General features: G+C 41.5%; 12 protein-coding genes across 12 annotated transcripts; 7 read left to right on the forward strand and 5 right to left on the reverse strand.

Annotated features, from left to right (window-relative positions):
* The first annotated feature begins 1,494 nt into the window (after positions 1–1,494).
* On the forward strand, positions 1,495–2,563 carry LOC6563123 (putative mediator of RNA polymerase II transcription subunit 17). Its single transcript, XM_001989545.2, has 2 exons — positions 1,495–1,533; positions 1,608–2,563. Exons 1-2 carry the CDS (start codon positions 1,519–1,521, stop codon positions 2,517–2,519), a joined length of 927 nt encoding a protein of 308 aa, XP_001989581.1. The 5' UTR covers positions 1,495–1,518; the 3' UTR covers positions 2,520–2,563.
* Positions 2,564–3,388: 825 nt separating this feature from the next.
* Positions 3,389–4,060, reverse strand: LOC6563122. Its single transcript, XM_001989544.1, has one exon. The coding sequence runs from the start codon at positions 4,058–4,060 to the stop codon at positions 3,389–3,391; it is 672 nt and encodes a 223-aa protein (XP_001989580.1).
* Positions 4,061–5,280: 1,220 nt separating this feature from the next.
* Positions 5,281–6,172, reverse strand: LOC6563120 (keratin, type II cytoskeletal 3). Its single transcript, XM_001989542.1, has 2 exons — positions 6,158–6,172; positions 5,281–6,081 (listed from the first exon to the last, which is right to left on the reverse strand). The coding sequence occupies exons 1-2, from the start codon at positions 6,170–6,172 to the stop codon at positions 5,281–5,283; spliced, it is 816 nt and encodes a 271-aa protein (XP_001989578.1).
* Positions 6,173–7,701: 1,529 nt separating this feature from the next.
* Positions 7,702–8,643, reverse strand: LOC6563119 (rRNA 2'-O-methyltransferase fibrillarin). Its single transcript, XM_001989541.2, has one exon. It carries the CDS (start codon positions 8,641–8,643, stop codon positions 7,705–7,707), a length of 939 nt encoding a protein of 312 aa, XP_001989577.1. The 3' UTR covers positions 7,702–7,704.
* A 533-nt stretch (positions 8,644–9,176) lies between these two features.
* On the reverse strand, positions 9,177–9,863 carry LOC6563118. The gene has a single exon (XM_001989540.1). It carries the CDS (start codon positions 9,861–9,863, stop codon positions 9,177–9,179), a length of 687 nt encoding a protein of 228 aa, XP_001989576.1.
* Positions 9,864–11,411: 1,548 nt separating this feature from the next.
* Positions 11,412–12,110, reverse strand: LOC6563117. Its single transcript, XM_001989539.1, has one exon. The coding sequence runs from the start codon at positions 12,108–12,110 to the stop codon at positions 11,412–11,414; it is 699 nt and encodes a 232-aa protein (XP_001989575.1).
* A 1,142-nt stretch (positions 12,111–13,252) lies between these two features.
* On the forward strand, positions 13,253–14,113 carry LOC6563286. Its single transcript, XM_001989538.1, has one exon. It carries the CDS (start codon positions 13,253–13,255, stop codon positions 14,111–14,113), a length of 861 nt encoding a protein of 286 aa, XP_001989574.1.
* Positions 14,114–15,511: 1,398 nt separating this feature from the next.
* Positions 15,512–16,402, forward strand: LOC6563285 (putative mediator of RNA polymerase II transcription subunit 17). The gene has a single exon (XM_001989537.1). The coding sequence runs from the start codon at positions 15,512–15,514 to the stop codon at positions 16,400–16,402; it is 891 nt and encodes a 296-aa protein (XP_001989573.1).
* Positions 16,403–18,047: 1,645 nt separating this feature from the next.
* Positions 18,048–19,285, forward strand: LOC6571312. Its single transcript, XM_001997477.3, has 2 exons — positions 18,048–18,464; positions 18,530–19,285. The coding sequence occupies exons 1-2, from the start codon at positions 18,450–18,452 to the stop codon at positions 19,226–19,228; spliced, it is 714 nt and encodes a 237-aa protein (XP_001997513.1). The 5' UTR covers positions 18,048–18,449; the 3' UTR covers positions 19,229–19,285.
* A 2,243-nt stretch (positions 19,286–21,528) lies between these two features.
* On the forward strand, positions 21,529–22,017 carry LOC6571138. Its single transcript, XM_043215189.1, has one exon. It carries the CDS (start codon positions 21,529–21,531, stop codon positions 22,015–22,017), a length of 489 nt encoding a protein of 162 aa, XP_043071124.1.
* A 332-nt stretch (positions 22,018–22,349) lies between these two features.
* Positions 22,350–23,349, forward strand: LOC6571137. Its single transcript, XM_001989535.1, has 2 exons — positions 22,350–22,364; positions 22,423–23,349. Exons 1-2 carry the CDS (start codon positions 22,350–22,352, stop codon positions 23,347–23,349), a joined length of 942 nt encoding a protein of 313 aa, XP_001989571.1.
* An 869-nt stretch (positions 23,350–24,218) lies between these two features.
* LOC6563282 lies at positions 24,219–24,911 on the forward strand. Its single transcript, XM_001989534.1, has one exon. It carries the CDS (start codon positions 24,219–24,221, stop codon positions 24,909–24,911), a length of 693 nt encoding a protein of 230 aa, XP_001989570.1.
* Positions 24,912–25,659: the final 748 nt, after the last annotated feature.

Raw genomic sequence — 25,659 nt, forward strand, 5'->3', positions numbered from 1 at the left:
GTTTGAGGCTCGGTCTTTGGCACTGAATCTTGATTGACAACTTCTGAAGCGAAGCCAAACTTTGCTTGGGTGAACAAACACTATCAGCAAAATCATGAATGGAAAGGGAAATGGACAAGTTTCGAAAAGAATTTGTAGAATCAATTAATAGTAGGTAAATCTGTCAAGACTTCACAAAGTTGTCGTTAATATATGGAAAGGAATCCAAATTTTTTGTTACTCATAGCTAATATTGTCCATGATATGCATCAGTTTGGCGCCATTGATTTGCAAGTCTATTCAGTTATCGAAGTTATGGATCTTTCGAATTTTAATGCTGAAATCAAATGAATTATGCAAATGAATTCAACATCAACTATGTTGTTGGCATTTATTTATCTAAAACAGGGCTCCAAAAGTCAAAAACAATAATTTTTATGATATCAATAAAGCATGATGAAAACGTGATAATCGCTGATCAGATTAAATGGTTGTCGCCTGGCGCCAGCTGATTATCGTCGCATAGCTTCAGGTGAAAAACACTTAAAACTTCAAGGTCGCAACGCTTGTTAAGTTTATGGCTTCTATTTTGGCAAGTCAATTGCCTAATAGGCCAACGGGCCAACAAGATCGCTCTTTGAGGGCTAAATGGATGCGCAAAAAATGACAAAAGATTTTAAAATTGATTTCTGTTGGCGGCTACAGGTATTTTATTGGTATTGAGGCCATTGTTTTTGTTTTAACACACTCATTCCTTCGAAAGTAGCCTGATAAACTTTAGGGGTCCCTCACCAAATAATATAACGAAGTTGGACATTCATGCCAAACAACACACTATAAGCGATTGGGAATTTCCAAACTAGAAATCTTTGGCCACATTAAAGTGATTGGGAAGTTTAAAAATAACCACGAACTTGTTTTGATGCGCCGCCAAATCAAAATCGATACCAACACCGATTGGCACCTACTCAACAACTTTTTGCATACAAATATGCATGAAGAAAATAATTTCTATTATTAAATTATCATCGCATCGCAAAATATCGCGTCAACTTGTTTTGCCACTACTGTTGAGCCTGGCCCTTGGTTCGCCAATGCGACTTGCTTTTAAGCAAGGGCTGTGCCCCATTTGCATAATGCCGACAGCGATATTTGAAAGAATAGGCCGATAAATCGGAGATGCGCGTTCGATGCGATGCGATGTTGACATTGCTGGCATTGTCTTAAGCGCATTGGCTCGTCTTTCAGGGCTTCATATCCACGCAATAGACAAAAGCAGCAAAAGAAGTTACTGCTAAATGCTTCGAGTTTTGAGAGTGACAGCAGCAAAAGCAGCAGCAGCAACAGCAGCAGCCGCAACAGCAATAACAACAGCAACAGCAGCAGAAGCAGCGACCACCGCGGCTTGGCCTGTGCATGAACTTCAGCTCGCTCGAGTGACACAGTTTTGTAGTTTTCGTATAAATAGTGGACCTTCGGTGCTTCAAAAGTCAGATACAACCGAACAGTCAAAGTTAAAGAACTTCAATTGAATCCAAAATGCGTGCATTTATTGTAAGTAGCAAGAAACCTGCGAAAATTATCATTTAGGATTACCTCATCCACTGTTTTGTCTTTTTTGTCTGCAGGTTATGTGCTTGGTGGCAGTTGCCTGCGCCGATAAACTTGGCTACAACTACCAGCCCGTCGGACACTCCGGCTCAGGATTGTCGTTTGCTCCTGGTAGCGGAAGTGGAAGCCTTGGGGGCCTGAGCGGTGGTGGTCTGAGCGGTGGATCTCTGGGCGGACTTGGCGGTGGCTCTCTGGGCGGTGGCTCTCTGGGCGGTCTTGGCGGTGGCTCTCTAGGTGGAATTGGCGGTGGCTCTCTGGGCGGCGGCTCTCTGGGCGGCGGCTCTCTGGGCGGCGGCTCTCTAGGCGGACTTGGAGGCGGCGCTGGATTGACTTCGGATGGCGGCAGCATCGGTGGCGGTTCCGGTCTCGGCAACCTTGGTGGTCTGTCAGGTGGAGGTGTGGATGCTCCCGTCTCTTACAACGCCCCTGCCCCAGCTGCTGAATTGGAGAAGGAATTCTTTACCTACACTGCTAACGAACAGGACTTTGATGAGCCCGCAGCTTTGGAGAAGGTGTCCGGCTCCCTGAACAAGGGTCTGCGTGTTATCTTCATCAAGGGACCCGAGAACCGTGGTCTGGAGAACGCTGCTCTGGCTTTGGCCAAGCAGGCTGCCCAACAGGAGACTGCCATCTATGTCCTGAACAAGCAGGCCGATATCGGTGATCTGGCCAACAAACTGAATGCCGTCCGCGGCAACAACAACAACAAGCCCGAGGTGCACTTCGTCAAGTATCGCACTCCTGAGGATGCTGCCAACGCTCAGCGTGCCATTCAGGGTCAGTACGATCAGTTGGGTGGTACCAGCCAGTCCCACAATGGTGGTGTTGCCCCAGTGCTCAACTTCGCCTCCCAGGGTCCTGTGCGTCAGGCCAACGCCAAGTCCCCCGATAATGCCTACCTGCCCACTTCGATCTTCCGCCGTTTCTAAATTTCAGCCAGATTTAGATCAACAGATTAATAATGCCAGCGATCTTTGACTGATTTTTAAACCTAGTTATTGTTGAATAATGATTAAATAAATCCCATTTCCTACATACTTATACAAACGGTTTATCTTTCATCAGGAAGCAAAATGATATATTAGATACAATCTCATCCAATGAGGAATACAAACATTTGTTGTTCCACAGTAATATAGCTAATATTTCTGTCGAATGCCACCTTTTGAGTCACAGTTTTATAAATCATTAGTCGCATATTCACAGAACTCAGTCTTCAGCAAACTTTCTAAAAGGCAACAGTTTATTGCACGCCTTGAATGTTCCGACTAGAAAAAAACCTTGTCATTAATGATCAATAGTCCTTAAGTCGATTTTTATTTTTAAACGGTAATTCCATCCGTTAATTTTGTTTAATGTATTCGTTAAGATCAACTCTTTCACGCAGACATTCCTATTCATGTAAACTGCGGCTTAATCCCTATTCGCCACATGTTAATGGGTATTGAAACTAAAAACGTATGGACTATATACTTTGTATTGTATTAAATAAGGAGAGTGACACCATATATACAAAAGGCACGGATGAAATCATTATTCAATCTTTAATTTATCATCATATCTTCAGTTTGTTTGATATTTATGATTTTAATAATTAGTCTCGAGTTCTCTGATTATTTTTAATTCACGCTGGATAAATATTTACAATAATGTATATGTTACAATTCATGAGATCTTGTTTTCAGAGAGTAACAAAAAAATCTTAACTGTGTTTTTTAAATTCTTTTAAATTTATTGAACAAAAACCAACAATTTTCTAACTTAGCTAATTTCTTTCCAAGTCGAAACTAAGTAACAACTAGTGACGAAGTCGTCGCAGGATTGATGAAGGCAGATAATTGCTATCGGGTTGCTGAACATGTCCAGAGCTCACAGGCGCTGAGGAGCGGGAGGCGAAGTTCAAGGCATTGGCAACACCACCGTTAATGGACTGGCTAGAGCCACCCAGCGAATCATATTGGCTCTGGATAGCCTTCTGGGCATTGGCAGCATCCTCAGGAGTGCGGTACTTCACGAAGTGCACCTCGGGCTTATTGTTTGCATTTTGACGCACGGCGTTGAATTTGTTTGCTAATTCGTTGAGGTCCGGTTGTCTGTGGAGCAGATAGATTGCTGTTTGCTGTTCAGCAGCCTTCTTGGCCAGGGCCAGAACGGCATTCTCATAGCCACGGTTCTCCGGCGCCTTGATAAAGATCACTCGGATGCTTTTCTTGACGGCAGCAGCAATTTTGTTTGCGGCATCGGGATCCTCAAAGTCGGCCTCGTTTGCATGAAAAGAGTAGAATTCCTTATGGATGCCGGCTTGTGGCGCAGCTTTGTAACTAACTGGGCCGCCCAAACTTGATCCGATGCCACTGCTAGAGCTGCCAATGCCATTGGTAGCGACTGCCGGGCTGCTGGGTCTGTAGTTATAGCCTAAGCGACCGGCACTAACTGCTGCCACAAAACACAAAGCAATCAGAGCGCGCATCTTGCCGTTCCCTACTGTTCTGTTAGAATGCTCGCCAAGTCTATATTAACTTAGCTTTTATACCGCCAACGCTAACAGTCGCTATAATTAGACTAGTTAGTCTAGCTAAAATGAAGTCGTCGCGCTCTCTTGAGCCATTTCTTGAGGCGTCCGCTCGCCGATTGCCAGCGGAAGACCCGGTTCGCGACTATGACCACGACTGGCGATTTGTGATTGGTGATTGGCTAGCTGGTTTTTGGAATGCTGTTAATCTGTTAACATAATTTCGCTCTTAACACATTTAACACATTGTTTTGAGCAGCTTCAATCGTGCCGCCGATGCTGTCGCGTCTATTTCCGATTGGCGATTGGCTGATCGTGATTCACCCATAATTGGCTTATAATTTATGCAAAGACTCTGCTGACGCAACCCCAAATAACAGACTTTTTCGTTATATTATGTATATACAGAATCGCTATTTGTTAATGATTTCAACAAAAAAGTGATCGTCAGCACAATAAAATTAATGATTATATTTGTTTCTTCGTGTTTTTCTTTATAGTAAATCAGGTTTTGATCAAACATAAATCTTATTAGCCTCACATATTTGTGTGTTTGTCCTACTGTGTGAGACGCACATGAAATTCCTTTCTAATTGTACATGGCACACATCAAGGTGACAGTGAAAATCAGGTCAACTAACGGTTTATTATTACCGGTCAGCCTTCAGTTATATTAGGGGCTTCATTTATTATGAGGCAGAGCGGAATAAGGAAATTCAATGAGTTGAGAAAAATTGCGGCATTGCAAATTTAATGTACCATGACATCTCACACTTTTTGTTAATACATTTAATATATAAGATAATGACTTATGATCTAAGCATCAAAAAGACATCATAGTCATCAGAGCGAATGCATAATTATTATTGTCAACTTCTACAGTACGAATTCCAACTATTTGGATCAAGCGAATTGTACGCACTTAGAAAAGTGCGCTGTATAAACTGTTACTTTCAAAGTATTATTTCCATTATTGAAATTCGAGTAAGAAATCCATCCCAAATTCACTACATAACTCACATCAAATCCCATATATCCTTCGACACCCTTTTAAAGACATATTTTAAGTTTTCGTAGTAGAAATATTATTTCAAATTCTGTTTAAAAATTAGACAATAGTCAACAATTGGTAACAATAAAGTTCACTTCTTCTGTCAAAGTACACTTAAGATAATAATTTAGCGACGCAGACGACGGAAGATGGAAGTTGGAAGGTAGGAGTTGTCGGGAGACTGGGCATTCACTTGACGCACTGGACCCTGGGAAGCGAAGTTCAAGACGGGGGCAACACCACCGTTAAGAGCCTTAGAAGTACCACCCAGCTGATCGTACTGTCCCTGAATAGCACGCTGAGCGTTGGCAGCATCCTCAGGAGTGCGGTACTTGACGAAGTGCACCTCGGGCTTGTTGTTGTTGTTGCCGCGGATGGCATTCAATTTGTTGGCCAGATCACCGATATCGGACTGTTTGTTCAGGACATAGATGGCGGTCTCCTGTTGGGCAGCTTGCTTGGCCAAAGCCAGAGCAGCGTCCTCTAGACCACGGTTCTCGGGTCCCTTGATGAAGATAACACGCAGAGCCTTGTTCAGGGCGCTGGACACCTTCTCTAAAGCTTGGGGCTCATCAAAGTCCTGTTCGTTAGCAGTGTAGGTAAAGAATTCCTTCTCCAATTCAGCAGCTGGGGCAGGGGCGTTGTAGGAGACCGGAGCATCCACACCTCCACCTGACAGACCACCAAGGTTGCCGAGACCAGAACCGCCACCGATGCTGCCACCGCCAATGCTGCCGCCATCCGAAACCAATCCAGCGGTACCGCCAATACCTCCTATAGAGATACCGCTCAAACCACCACCACTGAGGCCTCCAAGGCTTCCACTTCCGCTACCAGGAGCAAACGACAATCCTGAGCCGGAGTGTCCGACGGGCTGGTAGTTGTAGCCAAGTTTATCGGCGCAGGCAACTGCCACCAAGCACATAACCTTCAGGAGAAAAGAAGAGTCAGAGGAAATGGTTAATCCTTTTGTGCCTGTACGGCTTTAGATCGTTTGTACTTACAATAAACGCACGCATTTTGGAATCAAATATTTTTTCTTGGTTATTCTACTTCGAGTCTCGAATTGCTTCTGTCTTCTGCTTGGAGCGATCTTTATTATTTATACAAATCCATCTTCGAGGCTGGTAAAACCAAAACCACCGCCTTGGCGTCGCTTGCATGGAAATTGCTTTGATGCCACTGTGTTTTGCCGCCTACAAAGCTTTTGGCTCAACAGTTTTATGGTCGATTTGGAATTTTTGTTGCGTTTGAATGGGCAACGGCAACGTCTTCGACTGAGGCTGCGACTGCGGCTGATTGTTTTAGGTTATTCAAATTTTCGAATTTTTTTATTCAATAATATTTACAAGAATTAATATAAACTTATAAAATTAATATGTGACGAGCACATTGAAATACATCTATATGCATACCGATGCTATAAAGATGGGTCATAATTATAAATAATAGGCATAAAATAAATATGTTTCCAAAAATTCTTCAGCAAGGCTACAAGCTTGTTTTATGTAGGACATCACCAGTTGGGTTTTTCCATATTGTTCAATACTCGGTCATTTTTATGTCTCACCAACCTTATGTATTTGTCGTTTGACTAAAATTGATGTTTTTGATTTATTGGCACGATATCAAGACAATAATTTGAGGGTGTACTTAATGAGGTGTTTGAAATGCCGCCTTTTCGATCCACTTTAAAAAGACAATTACGTAATATTAATATTTAATCGCTTATGCTTGTATTCCCATACTTAACATTAATTGTTTACTTAGATTATTAGCATTGAATAAATAACTAGTCACTATAACATTAAACATATCCACCAATTGCATTTGATTGTCCTGAATACCATTCTTAAATTTGGAAGCAAGTTTGTCAGTCTTCGTTAAGATCTAAATACTATTTAATTGTTAAACAAATGATGGATTATTCTCTCCACCACGGATGTTCTTATATAGCTGAATGAAGTTCTTTATTAGTATTTTTTTTAATAATTCAATGACTAACTAAAGTTGTCTGTCAATCTGACAATCAACTCTGAATACATATTCAAAATTTTGCTTATAACTCAAAAATATCCCTTCTGAATATCATTATTCCGCTTTTCAAACATAAATAATAACAGATTTGTCAATATTTACATAATTTAATTTGTGCATTGTTAAGTTTATTATATTTTGCGTAAGCCAAAAACAGTTATTAGTTCGGTTCTTTCATTGGAGAATGGGTATGTCATTTTTTTAAGTGACGCAAAGATCCAACTGCAATAGGCATATTTCATCTGAACTATGCTGTAAAATGTTATTTATTTCCACATTGATTTACAATTCATTCTCTGATATAAAAATGGGAGATCAATAATTTTTCCAATTTTTGCATATTGTAGAAAACAATTTTATTTCCATATTAAAAATAAAACGTAAGATTACAACATACATTTGTGTTAAATTTGAAAAAAAATTTTATTTATTTATATATAAGCAACAGGTAATAGAATTACTCAACAAACAGATACTAGATATTACATATATCCAGTTGTATGGTAGGAACTCTTTACAGACGACGGAAGATCGAGGTGGGGAGGTAGGAGTTGTCGGGAGATTGGGCATTAACTTGACGCACTGGACCCTGGGAGGCGAAGTTCAACGAGGGGGCAACACCACCATCATGAGACTTGGAAGTACCACCCAGCTGATCGTACTGTCCCTGAATGGCACGCTGAGCGTTGGCAGCATCCTCAGGAGTGCGGTACTTGACGAAGTGCACCTCGGGCTTGTTGTTGTTGTTGCTGCGGACGGCATTCAGTTTGTTGGCCAGATCACCGATATCGGACTGTTTGTTCAGGACATAGATGGCAGTCTCCTGTTGGGCAGCCTGCTTGGCCAAAGCCAGAGCAGCGTTCTCCAGTCCACGGTTCTCGGGTCCCTTGATGAAAATAACACGCAGAGCCTTATTCAGGGAGCCGGACACCTTCTCCAAAGCTGCGGGCTCATCAAAGTCCTGTTCGTTGGCAGTGTAAGTAAAGAATTCCTTCTCCAATTCAGCAGCTGGGGCAGGGGCGTTGTAGGAGGCCGGAGCATCCAAAGATCCGCCGTGAGAGCCACCGCCAAGTCCGCCCAGAGAGCCACCGCCAAGTCCGCCATGAGAGCCACCGCCAAGAGAGCCACCGCCGAGGGAGCCACCACCAAGAGAGCCACCGCCGAATCCGCCCAGAGAGCCACCACCAAGGGAGCCACCGCCAAGGGAGCCACCGCCGAGGGAGCCACCGCCAAGAGAGCCACCGCCGAATCCGCCCAGAGAGCCACCGCCAAGGGAGCCACCGCCAAGGGAGCCACCGCCAAGAGAGCCACCGCCATATCCGCCCAGAGAGCCACCGCTCAGACTACCTCCAGCTCCACTGCCAGGAGCGAACGACAATCCTGAGTTGGAGTGTCCGACCGGTTGGTAGTTGTAGCCCAATTTATCGGCGCAGGCAACTGCGACTAGGCACATAACCTGATTTGATGAGCGCGGAAGAAGTGGTCCATTAGTATATCCTTTGGCTTTACTGGTTGACAACTTACAATAAACGCACGCATCTTGAATACTGCTGCCGAGGTTCTGTTGGTTTGAAGTTTGTTTGGTTTCTGTCTAAATTTGCAACGGCGAGTATTATTTATACAAATCCGTCGTCGAGGCTGTCTGCGTAGTTTTGCATTAAACTTAATGCGGTGGCGTCGCTAAATATCTTTTCCGCCTAAAAATAGCTGAATTCGTCTTTTGTCTCGTCGTTTGATTCGACAATTCACCTTTGCATAAATGTTATTATAAGGAAAGTGATAAAAATCTAAATCGTGAGCATAAATATGCAACATTTTCGCACAAAACGGCATAAAATACGTTTAGCAAAAGCAATAACAAATGACTGTAATTTTTGGGTTTACTTCATTTGGTCGATTTTATTGTTTTTTCGTATATAAAATGCTGGAATACAAATATTAATCATTCCAGCTTCATTGGCAAAATTAGCATACAACATAGTTCTTCTAACGCAAACGCAGGCGGCGCAAAATGTTGGCTGGCAGGTATGAGGCACTAGGCGCACTTTGAGCGGCAAAGCCACCATTTCCTCCGCTCGAATGGCCGGTTGGCGCACGAGAGGCAAAGTTAATGGCTGGGGCAACTCCACCGTTGATGTGCTGGCTTGAGCCGCCCTGAGAGTCGTATTGGCTCTGGATAGCCTTCTGTGCGTTGGCAGCATCCTGAGGAGTGCGGTACTTGACGAAGTGCACCTCAGGCCTGGCGTTAGAGTTCTGGCGCGCGGCGTTAAACTTGTTGGCCAGATCACCGATGTCTGTTTGCTTGTTCAGGACATAGATGGCGGTCTGTTGCTGGGCAGCCTGTTTGGCTAGAGCCAGAGCTGCATCCTCCAGGCCACGGTTCTCGGGTCCCTTGATGAAGATCACGCGCAGACCTTTGTCGACGCTGTTGGCAACCCTTTCACTGCCAGCTGGATCGTTGAAATCATCCTCATTGGCCTCGAATGTGTAGAATTCTTTGTTGAGTCCACCCGATGGAGCATAGGATGCGCCGGGGCTGGACTCAGCGCCACCGTAGCTGGGCTCGTTGTATGCAGGGGCGTCGTTACTTGCGGAGGGAGTGTCAAATCCTTGTCCATAGTTATACTGGGCACATGCCGCGCCAAACAGACAGATAACGACGAGGAATCGCATGGTAGATTAGAGAGATGTGTGCGTGTGTACTGAACAGCCAATGGTTAAGACTGAATCCTGATACTGCGCGACCTGCCTTTTATACAACTCACCCGTACCGGGATCGAATTTAGAACAATGGAGATGGGTTCTTTATGGGCACATAATTAAACTAGTAGCTTATGCAAAGTAGTGCGTTTATGAAATGATTATGCAAAACTATTTAACTGGATAGGCTAGTAAACTTTCTGCGCTAAATATGGAATCGTAGGACCGGTTCCTTCTATTAGTTCTAGACTTAAAAACATTGGAATTTAGGTTCCACAGAGAAATTACTTAATAACTATCGAACTTGTTCTTCAAACTAGCACCGTATCCAATTAAGGCATTCTTATCGTAAATGCCAAACTTCATACTATCAATTCTAGCATCCGCATTGAATCCAATATATAAATGCATATTTATATAATTGGAAAAGGTAGAACATTGATGACAGTTTTTGAATAAATTGTTTAGAATAAAATATGCATGACGAAACATCCATTTGTTTGTATACCTACAAATTTGCCGGAAGAAATTAATGAGGCAAATTTGTTTGGCTTTTAAGTAGCTCGGTTATTGCCCTGGCTTCATATGTATTTTAAAATCGACGTCTGTTTAAATCTAGTAACTTTAAAGACTTAAGGCAGTCGTGCTCCTTATATCGGCATTATTTTGTATTAAATTTGAATACGTTGTATTAAATGTCGGCATAGTTAAATTTTAGAATTGATCAATATATTTATATCAAGTAAGAATGCTGTAGTCGAGTGGGCTCCTAGTTGTATTGGCAAATTTCCGTTTCACAAAGTGGTGTGGAATTTATGGCAGGTGCAGGCACTTAAGACTGAAAAAAGTAAGGCAGCGCATGTTATTTTTCCACAAGCCCGAACTGAAATCACTGTTTTGTAAAAAACTCATTCATATACATAAATACATACATATACACAATTTTTGGTAATAATTGGTTGGTAAGAATATACATAAACATATTAACGATCGCGTCGATTATATAATAATATCTATATGCACATTATGTATTAATTAGAAGCCTCTGCTTTTGAAATTGTAACTTTTATTGCTATTAGAAATTCAAATGTATCGATATTTGTAAAACAGATAAACAGATTATCGATAAAATGAAATTAACTTGGTCTGCGCGTGGGGTATACTTGCTACAAAAGTTTGAAAACATTATTAAGTGTAAAATTTTATTTTACATACATATGTATAATCTCGTTGTTTAGCATCGGAATTTCTGTAAATCTTGAAGTAATTTAAGTCGACTGCATTTTCAGCTTTTTGAAAGTTATTTCTTGAGTTTCTAAATATTTATTTATGGCTGTACCAAAGACAATTAAATACTTGAATAAATTATAATTTTAAGAACCTGACGACTCCCAGACGTGTAGATAACTCTTCAGTATTGATGCCCATGCTTCATATAAAATAAGGTTTTTACGTAACAGAAAGATATAACAGTTTTTATTATTCAAATAATTTTTAAACAAAAAGTCGCTTTAGAGCAATTTAAATGCGAAGGCGGCGAAAAATGTTTGCTGGCAGGTAACTGTTTCCGGGAGCGGAAGTTGCTTTGGGGTTTTCGTGAACGGCGGCTGGTGCTTGCGAGGCAAAGTTAAGAACTGGGGCAACACCACCATCGTGATTAGCCGTTGAACCACCCAGCTGATCATATTGTCCCTGAATAGCACGCTGAGCGTTGGCAGCATCCTCAGGAGTGCGGTACTTGACGAAGTGCACCTCGGGCTTGTTGTTGTTGTTGCCGCGGACGGCATTCAGTTTGTTGGCCAGATCACCGATATCGGACTGTTTGTTCAGGACATAGATGGCGGTCTCCTGTTGGGCAGCCTGCTTGGCCAAACCCAGAGCAGCATTTTCTAGTCCACGGTTCTCGGGTCCCTTGATGAAAATAACACGCAAAGCCTTGTTCAGAGAGCCGGACACCTTCTCCAAAGCTGCGGGCTCATCAAAGTCTTCATCGTTAGCAGTGTATGTGAAGAATTCCTTCTCCAATTCAGCAGCTGGAGCAGGGGCGTCATGGGAGTCCGGAGCATCCAAAGAATGGCCAGATGGGGCCAGTGAGCCAGTGGGGTTGCTACCGGGATTGAATGACAATCCTGAACCGGAGTGCTCGACGGGCTGATAGTTATAGCCCAGCTTGTCGGCGGTGGCAATGGCCACAAGGCACATGACGATAAAAGCGCGCATCTTAGTTGAGATTCGGTTGAGTTTGTATGAAGCAATCTTGTGTTTCTGACTCAGAGAATCGGGGTCTTTTCTTTTATAGCTAACTTGCACGTTGTTTTTCGAATTGATAAGATATTGTAAACTGGTTAAAAGGATTAAGTACATTTGGCAGATTAATATGACTGTTCACACAGTGTGCAGTAGTCTCATTTGGTTATTAAATGCATAAATAATAACATTAGTGCATAGAGACTGAGAGGGTCGATCTTAATGCTGAGATGCAAATGAGGGTAGAGGGGCAATGTGTTGCTTTTGATTGCCAAATAAGCGGCGCCAAGTAATTTATTAAATGTCCAATTATCAAATTATCTTATTTGGTGCTGACACCGCTCTGTAGCCCAAGCGGCTAATTAGCTAATCAATCGCAAAAAAAAGATGCCGTTTATTTTTAGCGATGAAGTCGCCGGTACTTCCGGCGCCATTCAACATCCACATCCACTGCCGGCTGCGGAAGGTCGCCTCCACCCGCAACATTAGCATAAATCAGATCACAAAAGCCGCAAAGCTGCAAAGACTCGACAAAGCCTCTCGAACAGGCAATAATAATTTTGCGGATCGTTAAAATATGTTTTCAATAATCCGATTGAGCAGACCTCATTTGCATCTTTTGTTTGGCTTTCGAGCGTTTTCGGGTAACACTCCGAGTTACGTGTTTATTGCACACATTATGAGAAGTAGACAAGTGTAACGCACCGATTTCAATTTACAATCCATTGGCCAACGTCAGTCAAAATCCATGCATTATGAACAGATTTATTCTGATTGTTCAGTGGAGATAAGTATATTCATATCGTCAAGGTTTTTTGAAAAAAACAAAAAGCAGAGATGAATAATTAGAACTATTATCAAATTCACTGTATTAAATTCAAGATGAATCTCATGGACTGGTGACTGCATTGCCATCAAGATCTGCCTCTCCACGAAAATTTATCCAATCCATTCTACTGTATAATTAATGAAGAATTAAGAATAATTGCATAATCTAACCATTTTAATCAAGCCATTTGCATAATGATAAATGCTCCACATGGACAATAGCATAAAAACCATAGAGTCATCTGGCTAAGGCATCACATTCTGCAAACAACTCAGACTGACTAATCATGAGACATTTCTCCGCTATTCTCTGCTGCTGTCTTGTGGCTCTGGCCAGCGCTGACAAGCTTGGCTATAATTACCAGCCAGTGGAACACTCGGGCTCTGGCCTTTCGTTTGCGCCTGGCGGTGCAGCCAGCAATTTGGCGCCTTCGTATGCATCTGAACCTGGCTCTGCCGTGGACTCCGGTAACGCAGGCATCGACCAGCCGTCAAATGTGGAGCCCAGCTATCAATCCACTGGCTCCAATGCTCAGCCAACGGCTGATGCCCCGAACTATGCCGCAGCGCAACCTGAGCTGGAAAAGGAATTCTTCACTTACACTGCCAACGAGGAAGACTTCAACGACCCCGCTGCATCGGAGAAGGTATCCAACTCTCTGAACAAAGCTCTGCGCGTTGTTTTCATCAGGGGTCCCGAAAACCATGGCCTGGAGCATGCGGCTCTAGCTCTAGCTAAGCAGGCCGGCCAACAGGAAACTGCCATCTATGTCCTGAACAAGCAGTCTGATATTGGGGATCTTGCCAACAAACTGAATGCCGTCCGCAGCAACAACAACAACAAGCCCGAGGTGCACTTCGTCAAGTACCGCACTCCTGAGGATGCTGAGCATGCACAGCACGCTATTCAGGGACAGTACGATCAGTTGGGAGGAACTTCCTCACACCAGGATGGTGGAGTTGCCCCTTCCCTCAACTTTGCGTCTAGTGCGCCAGCGCCAGTTGCCGCAGAACATCCAGCGGCTTCCGCACCTGCCCAACACATAGCCCAGCCCGAAGCCACGCAGCCCATTTCCTCATATGTTCCACCAGTGACGCCAGGCAGTTCATATTTGCCCGCGAATATTTTGCGCCGCCTGCGTTTCTAAGATGAAATACTTTGAGCTGTTATCATTTTTGTAACCGAATATCTTTGTTATTGTTTACCTATTGTTTCAAAAATAAAAATTGTTGACTTAAAATATTTAAATTCTTAAATACATTTAGATGTTTGGTTGTTCCACTTCATGTTCATAAAAATGGTCTAAGAAAAACGAGTTTAATCAAGCTGTGTAATAGTATATTACAGACAGCATCAGAACCTCATATTCTGTACATTGTAGTATTTCAAAGAACCTAAGAAAAGGGTTAGTTAAGGAAATTAAAACCAATTTGTTGCAATTCTTAATCTTAATAAGTTATTCAAGAAAATATAAAGATGGTTTGATCTTGAATATATACATTTTTTTTTAATGTGTTTACATATCTAAATTTGTGTGCATTCATAATTTTGGACAACAAAATTTAATTTCAATGCTTGTATTTACATGTAAATATTTATTACTTTTATTATAAATGTATATATGATTTTAAGACATGGTTAAAAGATATCTTCTAGTCGACCGAAATTAAATGTTATATTTTGAATTAGAATACGACGCGCGTCTTTATTAAATTCGTGGTTTATTTTTAGATGGAGTATTTTGGCTTTGTGAAAATGAATTGAATTTTAATTTGGTAACGGATTTGGGTTTTTTCTTTGATATAACAAACAAGTTCAACGGGTTAAATTAGGAAAAGTTTGTCTTTTTATGAAAATTTGCAAATTCAAAATACATGTTCTATGACACCAGTTTATTTCTGAGACACGTTTTTGAATGCCAATACATATGTGTATTGTTTGTTTATATCAATATGGATTTGTATGCCCCACGCAGTTTTATAAATTGATTTCGTATAAATTGTCTGACAAATTGCATGTAGCTCTAACAAACAATATCCAAAGCTGTAGCGCCGAGCAATTTAATATTATTAAGCTCACATACTGTCCCAGAAATAAAAATATTTGTGGCCATTAGGCAGAGTTTCACTTTCAATCATTGCGAGTTCGATTTGCATAACAAAATGAGCGAACAAAAGAATTTGGCTACCGAACAGCCAAACAATTTGGAGCTACTGCTGCCGCCGCAGCTCTGTCGCAGTCGACTGCTCTGTTGGCTTCAAGATGCGTTGTCTTATTTGCATAAAAATTTTCTTTGTAAGCGGAATTTCATCAAATTTTAATCAACGCCACCGCCGTAGCAGCAGCAAATAATCAAAGACGCCTAAATAATAATAAAAAAAAAACATGTTCGACCACATACTGGGACGAACCTTATCTTGATCTTCAGCATGTTTGTTAAACGTTTGTTCTGAGAGTGACATTCATCATGGTATAAAAATGGCACGTCACCTCTTCAGCACATCATTCTGTGCTCATAGCTCCAACTAGAACTAGAACCACAAAGATGCGTGCCTTTATTGTTTTGTGCCTTGTGGCCGTTGCCTGTGCCGATAAACTGGGTTACAACTATAAGCCGGTAGAGCACACTAGCTCAGGATTATCGTTCACTCCTGGCAGTGGTAGCGGAAGCTCCCTTGGAGGACTCGGCGGTGGTTCCCTTGGAGGACTCGGCGGTGGTTCTCTTGGAGGACTCGGCGGTGGTTCTCTTGGAGGACTCAGCGGTGGTTCTCTTGGAGGACTCGGCGGTGGCTCTCTTGGCGGTGACTCTCTAAGTAGTGGCTCCCTCGGTGGTGGCGGACTCGGTGGAGGACTCCTGGGCTCCGGTATTGGCAGCTCTGGTCTGGGTAGCTCTGGATTGGATGGACCCGTCAACTACAATGCTGCGCCATCATCCGAGCTAAACAAGGAGTTCTACACCTTCAGTGCCAATGAAGATGACTTCGATGAGCCCCAAGCTTTGGATCGCGCTGCCAATTCCGTCAATAAGGGTCTGCGCGTTGTCTTCATCAAGGGACCCGAGAACCGTGGCTTGGAGAATGCCGCTCTGGCTCTGGCCAAGCAGGCTGCCCAACAAGAGACCGCCATCTATGTCCTGAACAAACAGGCCGATATCGGTGATCTGGCCAACAAACTGAATGCCATCCGCAGCAATAACAACAACAAACCCGAGGTGCACTTCGTCAAGTACCGCACTCCTGAGGATGCTGCCAACGCACAGCGTGCCATCCAGTCGCAGTACGACTCTCTGGGCGGCTCAAGCCAGTCCCACAATGGAGGTGTGGCCAATGCTCTGAACTTTGCTTCGGCACCACAGTACCGTCAGCCAAACGCTCAGATCCCAGAGAACTCCTACCTCCCATCGTCTGTGCTGCGTCGTCTGCGTTTCCGTTATTAATTCCATTCTTAGCATTTTATTGTTGAATGTCTGTTATCTATTGATTTGTCAAATGTTTCAAATACACTTCTTATTTAAAATGTATGTATCAAATGCTTTTTATCTGCGGTCCCATATAGGTATGTCATCCAAACGATATAGTCGTCTCTTTACAAACGATCGTTGGAGGGGGTTGAATATTATTTCCATGTTTCACTGCCACTAAATTGCAGCATTTAATGTTTGCTGGGGGCCATACAAATTCCAGCATTGTGACGATATCTTCGAAGTCAAATGGAATCCAATAAAATTAACATTTTGTCATATTGTGTGTGCTCCTATTGTACAAAAGGCGCAAGACGAAATTTTTGGATAATAATTAAAATGTTAATCTGCGTGAAGTAAAAGGTTAGACAAACTATTCGCACCTAAATTTATGGCCACTGCAAGACGGAACTATCTTGACTAGGCCAGTCAAAGCCAGTTCAATACATTATGTATGAGTAATAACAGAGCGGCCGCATGAATGGCCAATAACAAGACAAGACAATAGTAGCTATATTCAAGAGCACCCACTATCTTCCATTTGCATAAAAAATAAAAAAAGCCACAATAGCTTATTCGAAATATCATTAAAATAAATTGACTGGCAAATTGTGAGCAAGCTGCAAGAACTCTATTAGACGTCAACAAAACATATTATATCCGTACTCAATTCTTGAGTAACTTGTATACCGATTAATATATTACTGTTGGATTCGATTATGAAAATGATAAAGCTTTACAACATACTTCAAAAATTATACATTTTATATTACTTTAAGGTGACATTCCGCAGCTCAGATACATATTTTAATATGAAGATTTTGCGAAACTTGAGTTGCGAGTTGCCAACCCATAACTTTTGTTATGCTAATCATGTTGAAAAAAGCTAATTATAAATTGTTATTTTTTATGTGCATTTTTTATGTATAATTTACGTATTGTTGCTATTTGTATTAAAATAATTGAAAAAATTTATGTTTTTAATAAACTGTAGGCGAAACAACAAATAAATTTTTCTTTAACAATATATATAAAACAGCTCAGTTGCAACACAATAAAATTAGTGAAATTCGTAATTTTTAAAAAATGAATGATTTATTTTGATGACAATTTTATGCGACTTAGGGATAACAACTATTTTTTTATATTTTATAATTAAGCCTGATTACATTGAAGCGAGTATGGAAAGCTTTGTTCTTGAGAATATTTAATTTGTTTTAAATAAAATTAATTTGCTAGTAAATGTATTTTTAGGATTCTTATGATTTTAATTAATATTTGACTACTGGTTAAGTTAATATGATATTAATCTGTCTGCCTAATCCTTCCACCGTATTTCATTTTTGGTATTTCAATTACATCATTTTATTATTCAGTGCTTAACCAATTGAAATGAAATAGCTCCAAATTTGAATACCCTGTCACCCTTTGTAAAAAAGTGTATATCGAAATTGTGCAAATGTATATAAATAAGTACATGCTTGATCAGGATTTTTTCTACTATTTGTTACTTTTTATTAAGTGTATCGCCTGTAAGAAATGAAAGCACTTACACACGTTCATTTAAGTCAGCAAAATTTCTCAATAAGGCTATAATAATAAATTCAGCATCTGCGCTCAGGGTATCTCGTAGTCTCCCATAGCTACAGCAAACAGACTTGTTTTACATGGGATTCCATGGCCAGTTCGCCCCTGAATGCAAAAGCAAAGGTCAACTGAAATTGGCAAATGTGGAGCAGTAAATGGGAAAAGAAACAAACAAATGGGGGCAACTAGTAAGACACGGCGATAAATTACGAAAAAGCAACCCAACGCAGCAGCGGATTAAAATTGACAAATAGTGCTTAAGTGGTGCACAAATCAAAGATGACAAATAAAAAAGAAATTGCAAATTGATAGTGCGAAAACGAAGCATTTGCAAAACGGTGTGATATAGTATATAAGACGTAGGTGTTAATGATATCGGCAGAGTCAGTTTTGATACGACTAATAGTTCGGAAGTATTATCTCAACATTGTACAAAATGCACGTCCTTATTGTGAGTTATTGAAGGATCTTCAAAGTGACCATGCTTTATAATCTATTGAAATCTTGCTTCCACAGACGCTGTCTCTTGTGGCTGTAGCTTATGCCGGCAATCTGGGATACAACTACCAACCCGTGCAGCAATCTTACCACACTTCTAGTGATGGTTACCACACTTCTAGTGTTGGTGGCCATGATCAAGCTGCTTACATACCACCTGTACAAAGTGCACCCATCAGCCATGAACACGCACCCGTTGAAGAGGCACATCAAGCTGCGCCTGAGCTTATGAAGGAGTTCTTCACCTACACCGCTAACGACCACGATTTCCACGAACCCATCAACAACGATCAGCTTTCAAACAACCTGCGTAGGAGCCTGCGTGTCATTTTCATTAAGGGACCCGAGAACAGCGGTGTGCAAGATGCTGCTTTGGCTCTGTCCAAACAGGCAGCCGAGCAAAATACTGCGATTTATGTGCTGAACAAGCAGGCTGATATCAACGATCTTGGAAACAAGCTAAATAGCCTTCGCTCCAACAACAACCAGAAGCCAGAGGTTCACTTTGTTAAATACCGCACACCGGAGGATGCTCTCAATGCCCAGCGCGCCATCCAAGGTCAGTACGATGAGCTGGGAGGTACCTCATCTCATCACAATGGCGGCGTTGCACCCGTGCTGAATTTTGCCTCCCATGCACCCGCTCAGCCAGCGGCAGAGATTCACCAGCCCTTGAACTCATATCTGCCTTCATCGGTGTTCCGCAGTCGCCTCTAGGAACAATGAACGGATCAACAAACTGATTACCATAGTTAACCATTATTCCTTAGTTACTTGTGCAGTTTTACTAATATAATACAAATAATAAGAATAAGTTGTAAGCATTTTATTATTTGGTAAGCTTTTTGGCAATGCTAATTATGCAATATAATTAGGTTATGAGCCATTTACCTATTACGGCGGGACTATTCTATTATTTTTCTCTATTTGGCGTTACAGTTTGCTGGCAACGAATAGACAACGATTTATGGCTTGTAGATTGCTTATTATAGCATGTGACAAATTGTGGTAAGACCGTCCTTCAAATGAAAGATATTGGCTAGGAAATCGATAAAATCGATAAAGCCACATATCCCACAATTTTAAGACTACAGTCATCAGATTTGGTTGGGAGGCTGTTGGCGATGTCCTTCAAAGATCGGCATGAAATGAACATATCCTTCACAATTTGTAAGCTAGAGTCACCAAATTTTGAAGGTACAATGTTACTAGTTACACTCTTCAAAATTCCAGAAAAGTTCATGACACCGCCCACTCCTGCCCCCAAAAATGATAAAATCCTGTATCTCCCGCAATTTAAGACATATAGTTAGCAAACTTGGATGGAAGATTACTTGGAACCTTCTCTTATAATTTTTTTAGCCACGCCCACACCACCGTCCTTGAAAATTCCCTAAGCCTATATCTACCCCATTTTTAAAGGCAAACTCGGACGGTAGCTTACTAAAAATCTCCTTCAAAGATCGATAATTCTTGGCTACACCCTATTACTTATGGCATCAAAGTATTTCGGTTACACCAGACTGCAATGTTCTCTCTTGTTTATTTACTATTTTTCAGAAATGGACTATTTTTTTTTTAAATAATTTTTAAATTAAATAAAATTCCAGAAAATTTTATTATTTTGTAAATTCATTTTTATGATTTATATGATTTTCATTAAGATTTGACAACTGGTTAAGTCAATATACCGATATCATTCAGCTCATTGCCTTATCCTGCCACTTTATTTAATTTGTGGAAGACTGCATCTGTCGCCCCTTAAAGTATATATTAATGATCAGTATGAAAAGCCAGGTCAATCTTTCCTTAGATTTTATTACTCCTCAATACATGTGCCGCTTCTCAATAAAACTATAATAATATATTCAGCATCCGTGCTCAGGGTATCTCGTAGCCTCTCATAGCTACAGCATGAGCAATTCGCCCTTGAATGCAAAAACAAAGGTCAACTGAAATCGGCAAATGTAGAGCAATAAATGCCAAAAAAATAAAACTAATGGGGGCAACTAGTAAGATACGACGAAAAAACATGTGAGAACAGTGCAATCGGACATGATCGACTGTAAAATACTCTGTAGCCAAGAAATACCAATCTTCGCAGGAGGCGTCTTTGTAGTTTTCAATCTAAATGGTGCAACTTTAGCTCCTAAATTACATATTATATAGGCATTTGCCGTGTTTGGTGTCGGGAGCGGACGTCACGCCAAATTATTTTTCGCCTTTTGTTAAGTGTCTAGCTTTTAAATTGTGTGAGATATATAGTTATAATTTTGGGGAGCCAGAGTGGGAGTGGCCATTATATTTCTTGTATTGGCCATTAAAAGGGAGTTAGCAAGAACATACATTTGATGATTGTGGCTTTAAAGTATATGATCCACAGGTTTCAGCTCTAACATTAAATGAATTGAAAAAATTTACCTTCATACGGATGGACAGACAAACAGACAGCATGACGTACATTGCACAAAACTAATATACTCTTGTTTGTTTGGTATCAGAGTATAAAAAGTATTCAGCGGATTAAAATTAATTAATTAATTAGTGCTTAAGTGGTGCACAAATCAAAGATGACAAATAAAAAAGAAATTGCAAATGGATAGTGCGAAAACGAAGCATTTGCAAATCGGTTTGATATAGTATATAAGACGTAGGTGTTAATGATATCGGCAGAGTCAGTTTTGATACGACTAATAGTTCGGAAGTATTATCTCAACATTGTACAAAATGCACGTCCTTATTGTGAGTTATTGAAGGATCTTCAAAGTGACCATGCTTTATAATCTATTGAAATCTTGCTTCCACAGACGCTGTCTCTTGTGGCTGTAGCTTATGCCGGCAATCTGGGATACAACTACCAACCCGTGCAGCAATCTTACCACACTTCTAGTGATGGTTACCAAACTTCTAGTGTTGGTGGCCATGATCAAGCTGCTTACATACCACCTGTACAAAGTGCACCCATCAGCCATGAACACGCACCCGTTGAAGAGGCACATCAAGCTGCGCCTGAGCTTATGAAGGAGTTCTTCACCTACACCGCTAACGACCACGATTTCCACGAACCCATCAACAACGATCAGCTTTCAAACAACCTGCGTAAGAGCCTGCGTGTCATTTTCATTAAGGGACCCGAGAACAGCGGTGTGCAAGATGCTGCTTTGGCTCTGTCCAAACAGGCAGCCGAGCAAAATACTGCGATTTATGTGCTGAACAAGCAGGCTGATATCAACGATCTTGGAAACAAGCTAAATAGCCTTCGCTCCAACAACAACCAGAAGCCAGAGGTTCACTTTGTTAAATACCGCACACCGGAGGATGCTCTCAATGCCCAGCGCGCCATCCAAGGTCAGTACGATGAGCTGGGAGGTAGCTCATCCCATCAAAATGGCGGCGTTGCACCCGTGCTGAATTTTGCCTCCCACGCACCCGCTCAGCCAGCGGCAGAGGCTCACCAGCCCTTGAACTCATATCTGCCTTCATCGGTGCTCCGCAGTCGTCTCTAAGAGCAATGAACTGGGCCAACAAACTGACTTCGGCCGATTCCCACGCATATGTTAGACCATTGTTAACAATTTTGTATTTAGTTAGTTTCGCAATTTTACAAATATAATACCAATAATAATAATATGTTGATGAAATCTTAATATTTGGTAAGCATTTGGCAATGCTAATTATGCAATATTTCATTAGGTCGTGAGCTATTTACCTTATTCAGCGGGACTATTCCACCATTATTCCCTATTTGGTATTACAGTTCGCTGGCAAAGATTATAAAACGCTTTAAGGCTTGTGGATTGCCCGACAAACGATCGCTGGCCTTTGCTGAGATTACAGCATGCGACAAATTGTGGTAAGATTGTCTTTAAAATGAAGGACTTGGAATTGGATAAAACAAATATATTTTGTAGTTTCTCAGCTTCTTAGCTATATGCTCTGCTGAGCTGGGCTATCAGTATCATCCAAATAGTGGCTACGAAACTGACCAAGCATTAGGAAACAGCTATAGTAGCCAGGAAGCCGATGACCACTATAATGAGCATGCAGATTTCCACAAGCATTTTTATGCATTTGCGGCACCATACGACTCTGGGGATGAGGCTGACCTTGTCGAGGACAAAATTTCGGCGCTCTCAAAGAAAAATTTGCAGGTTGTCTTCATAAGGGCGCCAGAGAACAAGGTGATTGAAGGCGCACTCCACGCACTTGCCACGCAAACCAACGAGGATAAAACTGCGATCTATGTGCTGAATAAGCAAACGGACTCCAACGAATTGGCAAGCAAATTGAGTGCCTTGCAGGCGCAGCACAAACATAAGCCCGTAGTTCATTTTGTTAAATACAGGACGGAAGAGGAGGCTGCACTGGCACAGCAGCAGATTCAGGCGCTATATGGAGGTGCAACTGGTCAATCATTGCATCCCACGCCGCAGCCATCGTTGGGTTATTCACAGCTCGCAGCGCGGCCGTCACAGGATTTCTATTCTCAAGAGCCAATACACCCACCCCCACCTCCGCCACCACCATCACCAGAGCCAGGTTATCTGCCACCGTTACCAAACTATGGCAATATACCGCAACCATATGATGCTGGCGCATATCGGGGTAACATTGATTTGCCTCCACTACCCTTACCAGAGCAGCAACTGGATCCAAGCCCCTACGACTTGGATGCCCGAACTGCTAGAGCACGACGAATTGATTTTCGGGTGAACGAAAGACACCGTTCAGACAGTCCTATGGTGTTTCCCACTGAGACGCCAACTAAAAGATATCTACCAACTATTTCAAATAGTTATCTGCCACCTCGGAAGCGCAGAAGACGAGCCCACTTCTAAACATAAAACTCTGTGTCTGATTAAGACATTAAAATAGTTTCATAAGACTGTCATCATATAAATTTGCATCTAGTTTTTAACACAATAAAAATCACAATAGCTATGGAGGTCTAACGCTGTATCTTCTACGAATCTCTAGAGGCGGATCGAAGACGAGTTGTTAATTGCGATAAGCTGCTTATCAGTTAAAATCTGGAGCGAGACTCGTTTGCTTATTAAAGATGACGCGTAAATTAATACGACCAACTGTCATTAAACTCAGTCATAAAAACGGATTCAAGTGAAAGTTTAACTCATTAATAAGTTGTTGTGATGTCGTGTGGAGGAGGAATGTAGTCAAAACAAATCGCTCCGCCTATGACAGTGGACAACAATCGCGTATGAAAAAATTTGATAACTAATTCAAATTGGGAGCTCATTTGTAAATTTTATGCGAATTAATTCAAGTTCAAATCGAGCTCATGAATCTTTGGCCTGGCTTTGTTTCTTGCAAGCCAACAAAATTTGCATCTCCAAATTGAACGACATTAACATGGATAATCGGATCAGGCAAACACAAAAACCAGAGCAAAAACGTTCGCAAAAATCTTTTTAAAATCCGTAAATAAAAAAAAAACCACATACGCGCAGAAAAGCAAAGAAAAATGCAAACAAAGCGAACGCAGACGAGAAGTCAGTTTTGTTGTTTGTGTCGTATATAAGGATGGTTTTGTTGCTGTGACTGGATTATAAACGAGCTGAGCTTCGAGCGCTAAAAATCAGCCGGTGTTGGCCGCTTAGCAAATCATAACGTGGAACATCCAAGCTCCATAAAATGCGCGCTTTAATGGTAAGAAAACTGAACTGGACTCAAACCTGGAGGAGATAAAATGTCCAGCTATAGAAAAGCAATTTCCACCTTTCATTTGCCACAGAGCCTTTGGCTGTTCCTCTGCACCAGCCATGCCTTTGACCCGAACAACGCCTACCTTCCAGCCAGCAATGATTATGTAGAACGCAGTCCCATTGCCACGGAGTATTTCAGCTACAGCGCACCACAGGAGGAGGATCAGAACTTACCCCTTCAAACAGCTCGACAGCTTGCCAATGCCTTTTCGCCGCCTCATCAAGTTGTCTTCATACGCACTCCGGAGAGCAATCTCTTTACACAGACAGCCAAGCACGTGGCGGAGCGTAATTCCCTGGATATATATGTGCTCCAGCAACAAATGGATACTGCCGCTTTGGCTCAACAAAAGGCGGCCATACAGCAGCAGGCGAGTCCCAAGCCCACAGTTCACTTTGTCAAGTACCGCACGCCCGCGGATGTAAGCCGGGCTTTGAGTACTCTAAAAGGCAACTACGATCAGTTGCCAGGCAGAAGCTATAGCCATGCCGTGGAAGCCGCCAAGGTACTTCAACTTGACCAGCCACAGCGCATAGGACAGCATGAACCTGTGGTGTTCAAAATCTTACCAAAGAACTCCGCCAATTATGAGACCCATGAGCCGGTGACTGAGCTGGAGACCGCCAAGCTGCAGTCGCTTTTTCAGCCATATTTGCCACCTGCCCATCGGCTTTAGGCTTACTAAAAATGGACTAGTTCCAAAGACTGCTAACTTAAAACACTTAGATGAATAAATAGAAATAAAAGCAAATCAATAAAATTCAATGTTTTTGTTCAATTAACAATGTAACATTTACATATATATATAAACATATACCGAACTCAATTTCGCTTAAATTTTTTTAATGGAATTGTTGATGTCAACTTGCATAGTCTGCAAAAGTTCCATAATCCAATTGCAGATTTTCAACGATGTTTAATTAGTTTTGGGCAGAGTCACAACAAGCTTAAGTTTGATTGATGATTTTTGTTTTCTTAATTAAAATGTTGGACTTTACAATTTCAATATCAAACTTTTCCAAAATATTGCATGCTTGAATTGCCTATTCCGAGAATCTCATCATTGGTATAAAGTTGAGCAAACTTTGACGTTTAAGCATACTTCCGTATGTGCAAATCTGATACCCTTCTAGACATATACACAATCTTACTATTATTTGTATTCAAATCATCTGTATATGTATAAGCAAAATATTTACATTTTCAACCATCCGTTTTAATATTAGCTACATTAATCACATCTTAATCCGTTGCGACTAGCTTAAAAGTATATAAATGGAAAAACGTGTCAATATCGAAGGGCGGCTCATCGTTACCAAATTATTACACTCTCGGTCAGGGTATACAAATATTTAGATATAGAGATGACAGCATGGGCGCGGACCTGGCCACAGCTATCTATGGAATGGTATTATGAATAATTA

The sequence above is a fragment of the Drosophila grimshawi genome, unplaced genomic scaffold (assembly GCF_018153295.1).
Source record: "Drosophila grimshawi isolate 15287-2541.00 unplaced genomic scaffold, ASM1815329v1 contig_311, whole genome shotgun sequence".
Lineage (NCBI taxonomy): Eukaryota > Metazoa > Arthropoda > Insecta > Diptera > Drosophilidae > Drosophila > Drosophila grimshawi.

Bases quoted from the DNA above. Each gene is read 5' to 3' on its own strand.
- LOC6563122 (XM_001989544.1), bottom strand. From the start codon at position 4,060: ATGCGCGCTCTGATTGCTTTGTGTTTTGTGGCAGCAGTTAGTGCCGGT.
- LOC6563119 (XM_001989541.2), bottom strand. From the start codon at position 8,643: ATGTGCCTAGTCGCAGTTGCCTGCGCCGATAAATTGGGCTACAACTAC.
- LOC6563118 (XM_001989540.1), bottom strand. From the start codon at position 9,863: ATGCGATTCCTCGTCGTTATCTGTCTGTTTGGCGCGGCATGTGCCCAG.
- LOC6563117 (XM_001989539.1), bottom strand. From the start codon at position 12,110: ATGCGCGCTTTTATCGTCATGTGCCTTGTGGCCATTGCCACCGCCGAC.
- LOC6563286 (XM_001989538.1), top strand. From the start codon at position 13,253: ATGAGACATTTCTCCGCTATTCTCTGCTGCTGTCTTGTGGCTCTGGCC.
- LOC6563285 (XM_001989537.1), top strand. From the start codon at position 15,512: ATGCGTGCCTTTATTGTTTTGTGCCTTGTGGCCGTTGCCTGTGCCGAT.
- LOC6571138 (XM_043215189.1), top strand. From the start codon at position 21,529: ATGAAGGAGTTCTTCACCTACACCGCTAACGACCACGATTTCCACGAA.
- LOC6563282 (XM_001989534.1), top strand. From the start codon at position 24,219: ATGTCCAGCTATAGAAAAGCAATTTCCACCTTTCATTTGCCACAGAGC.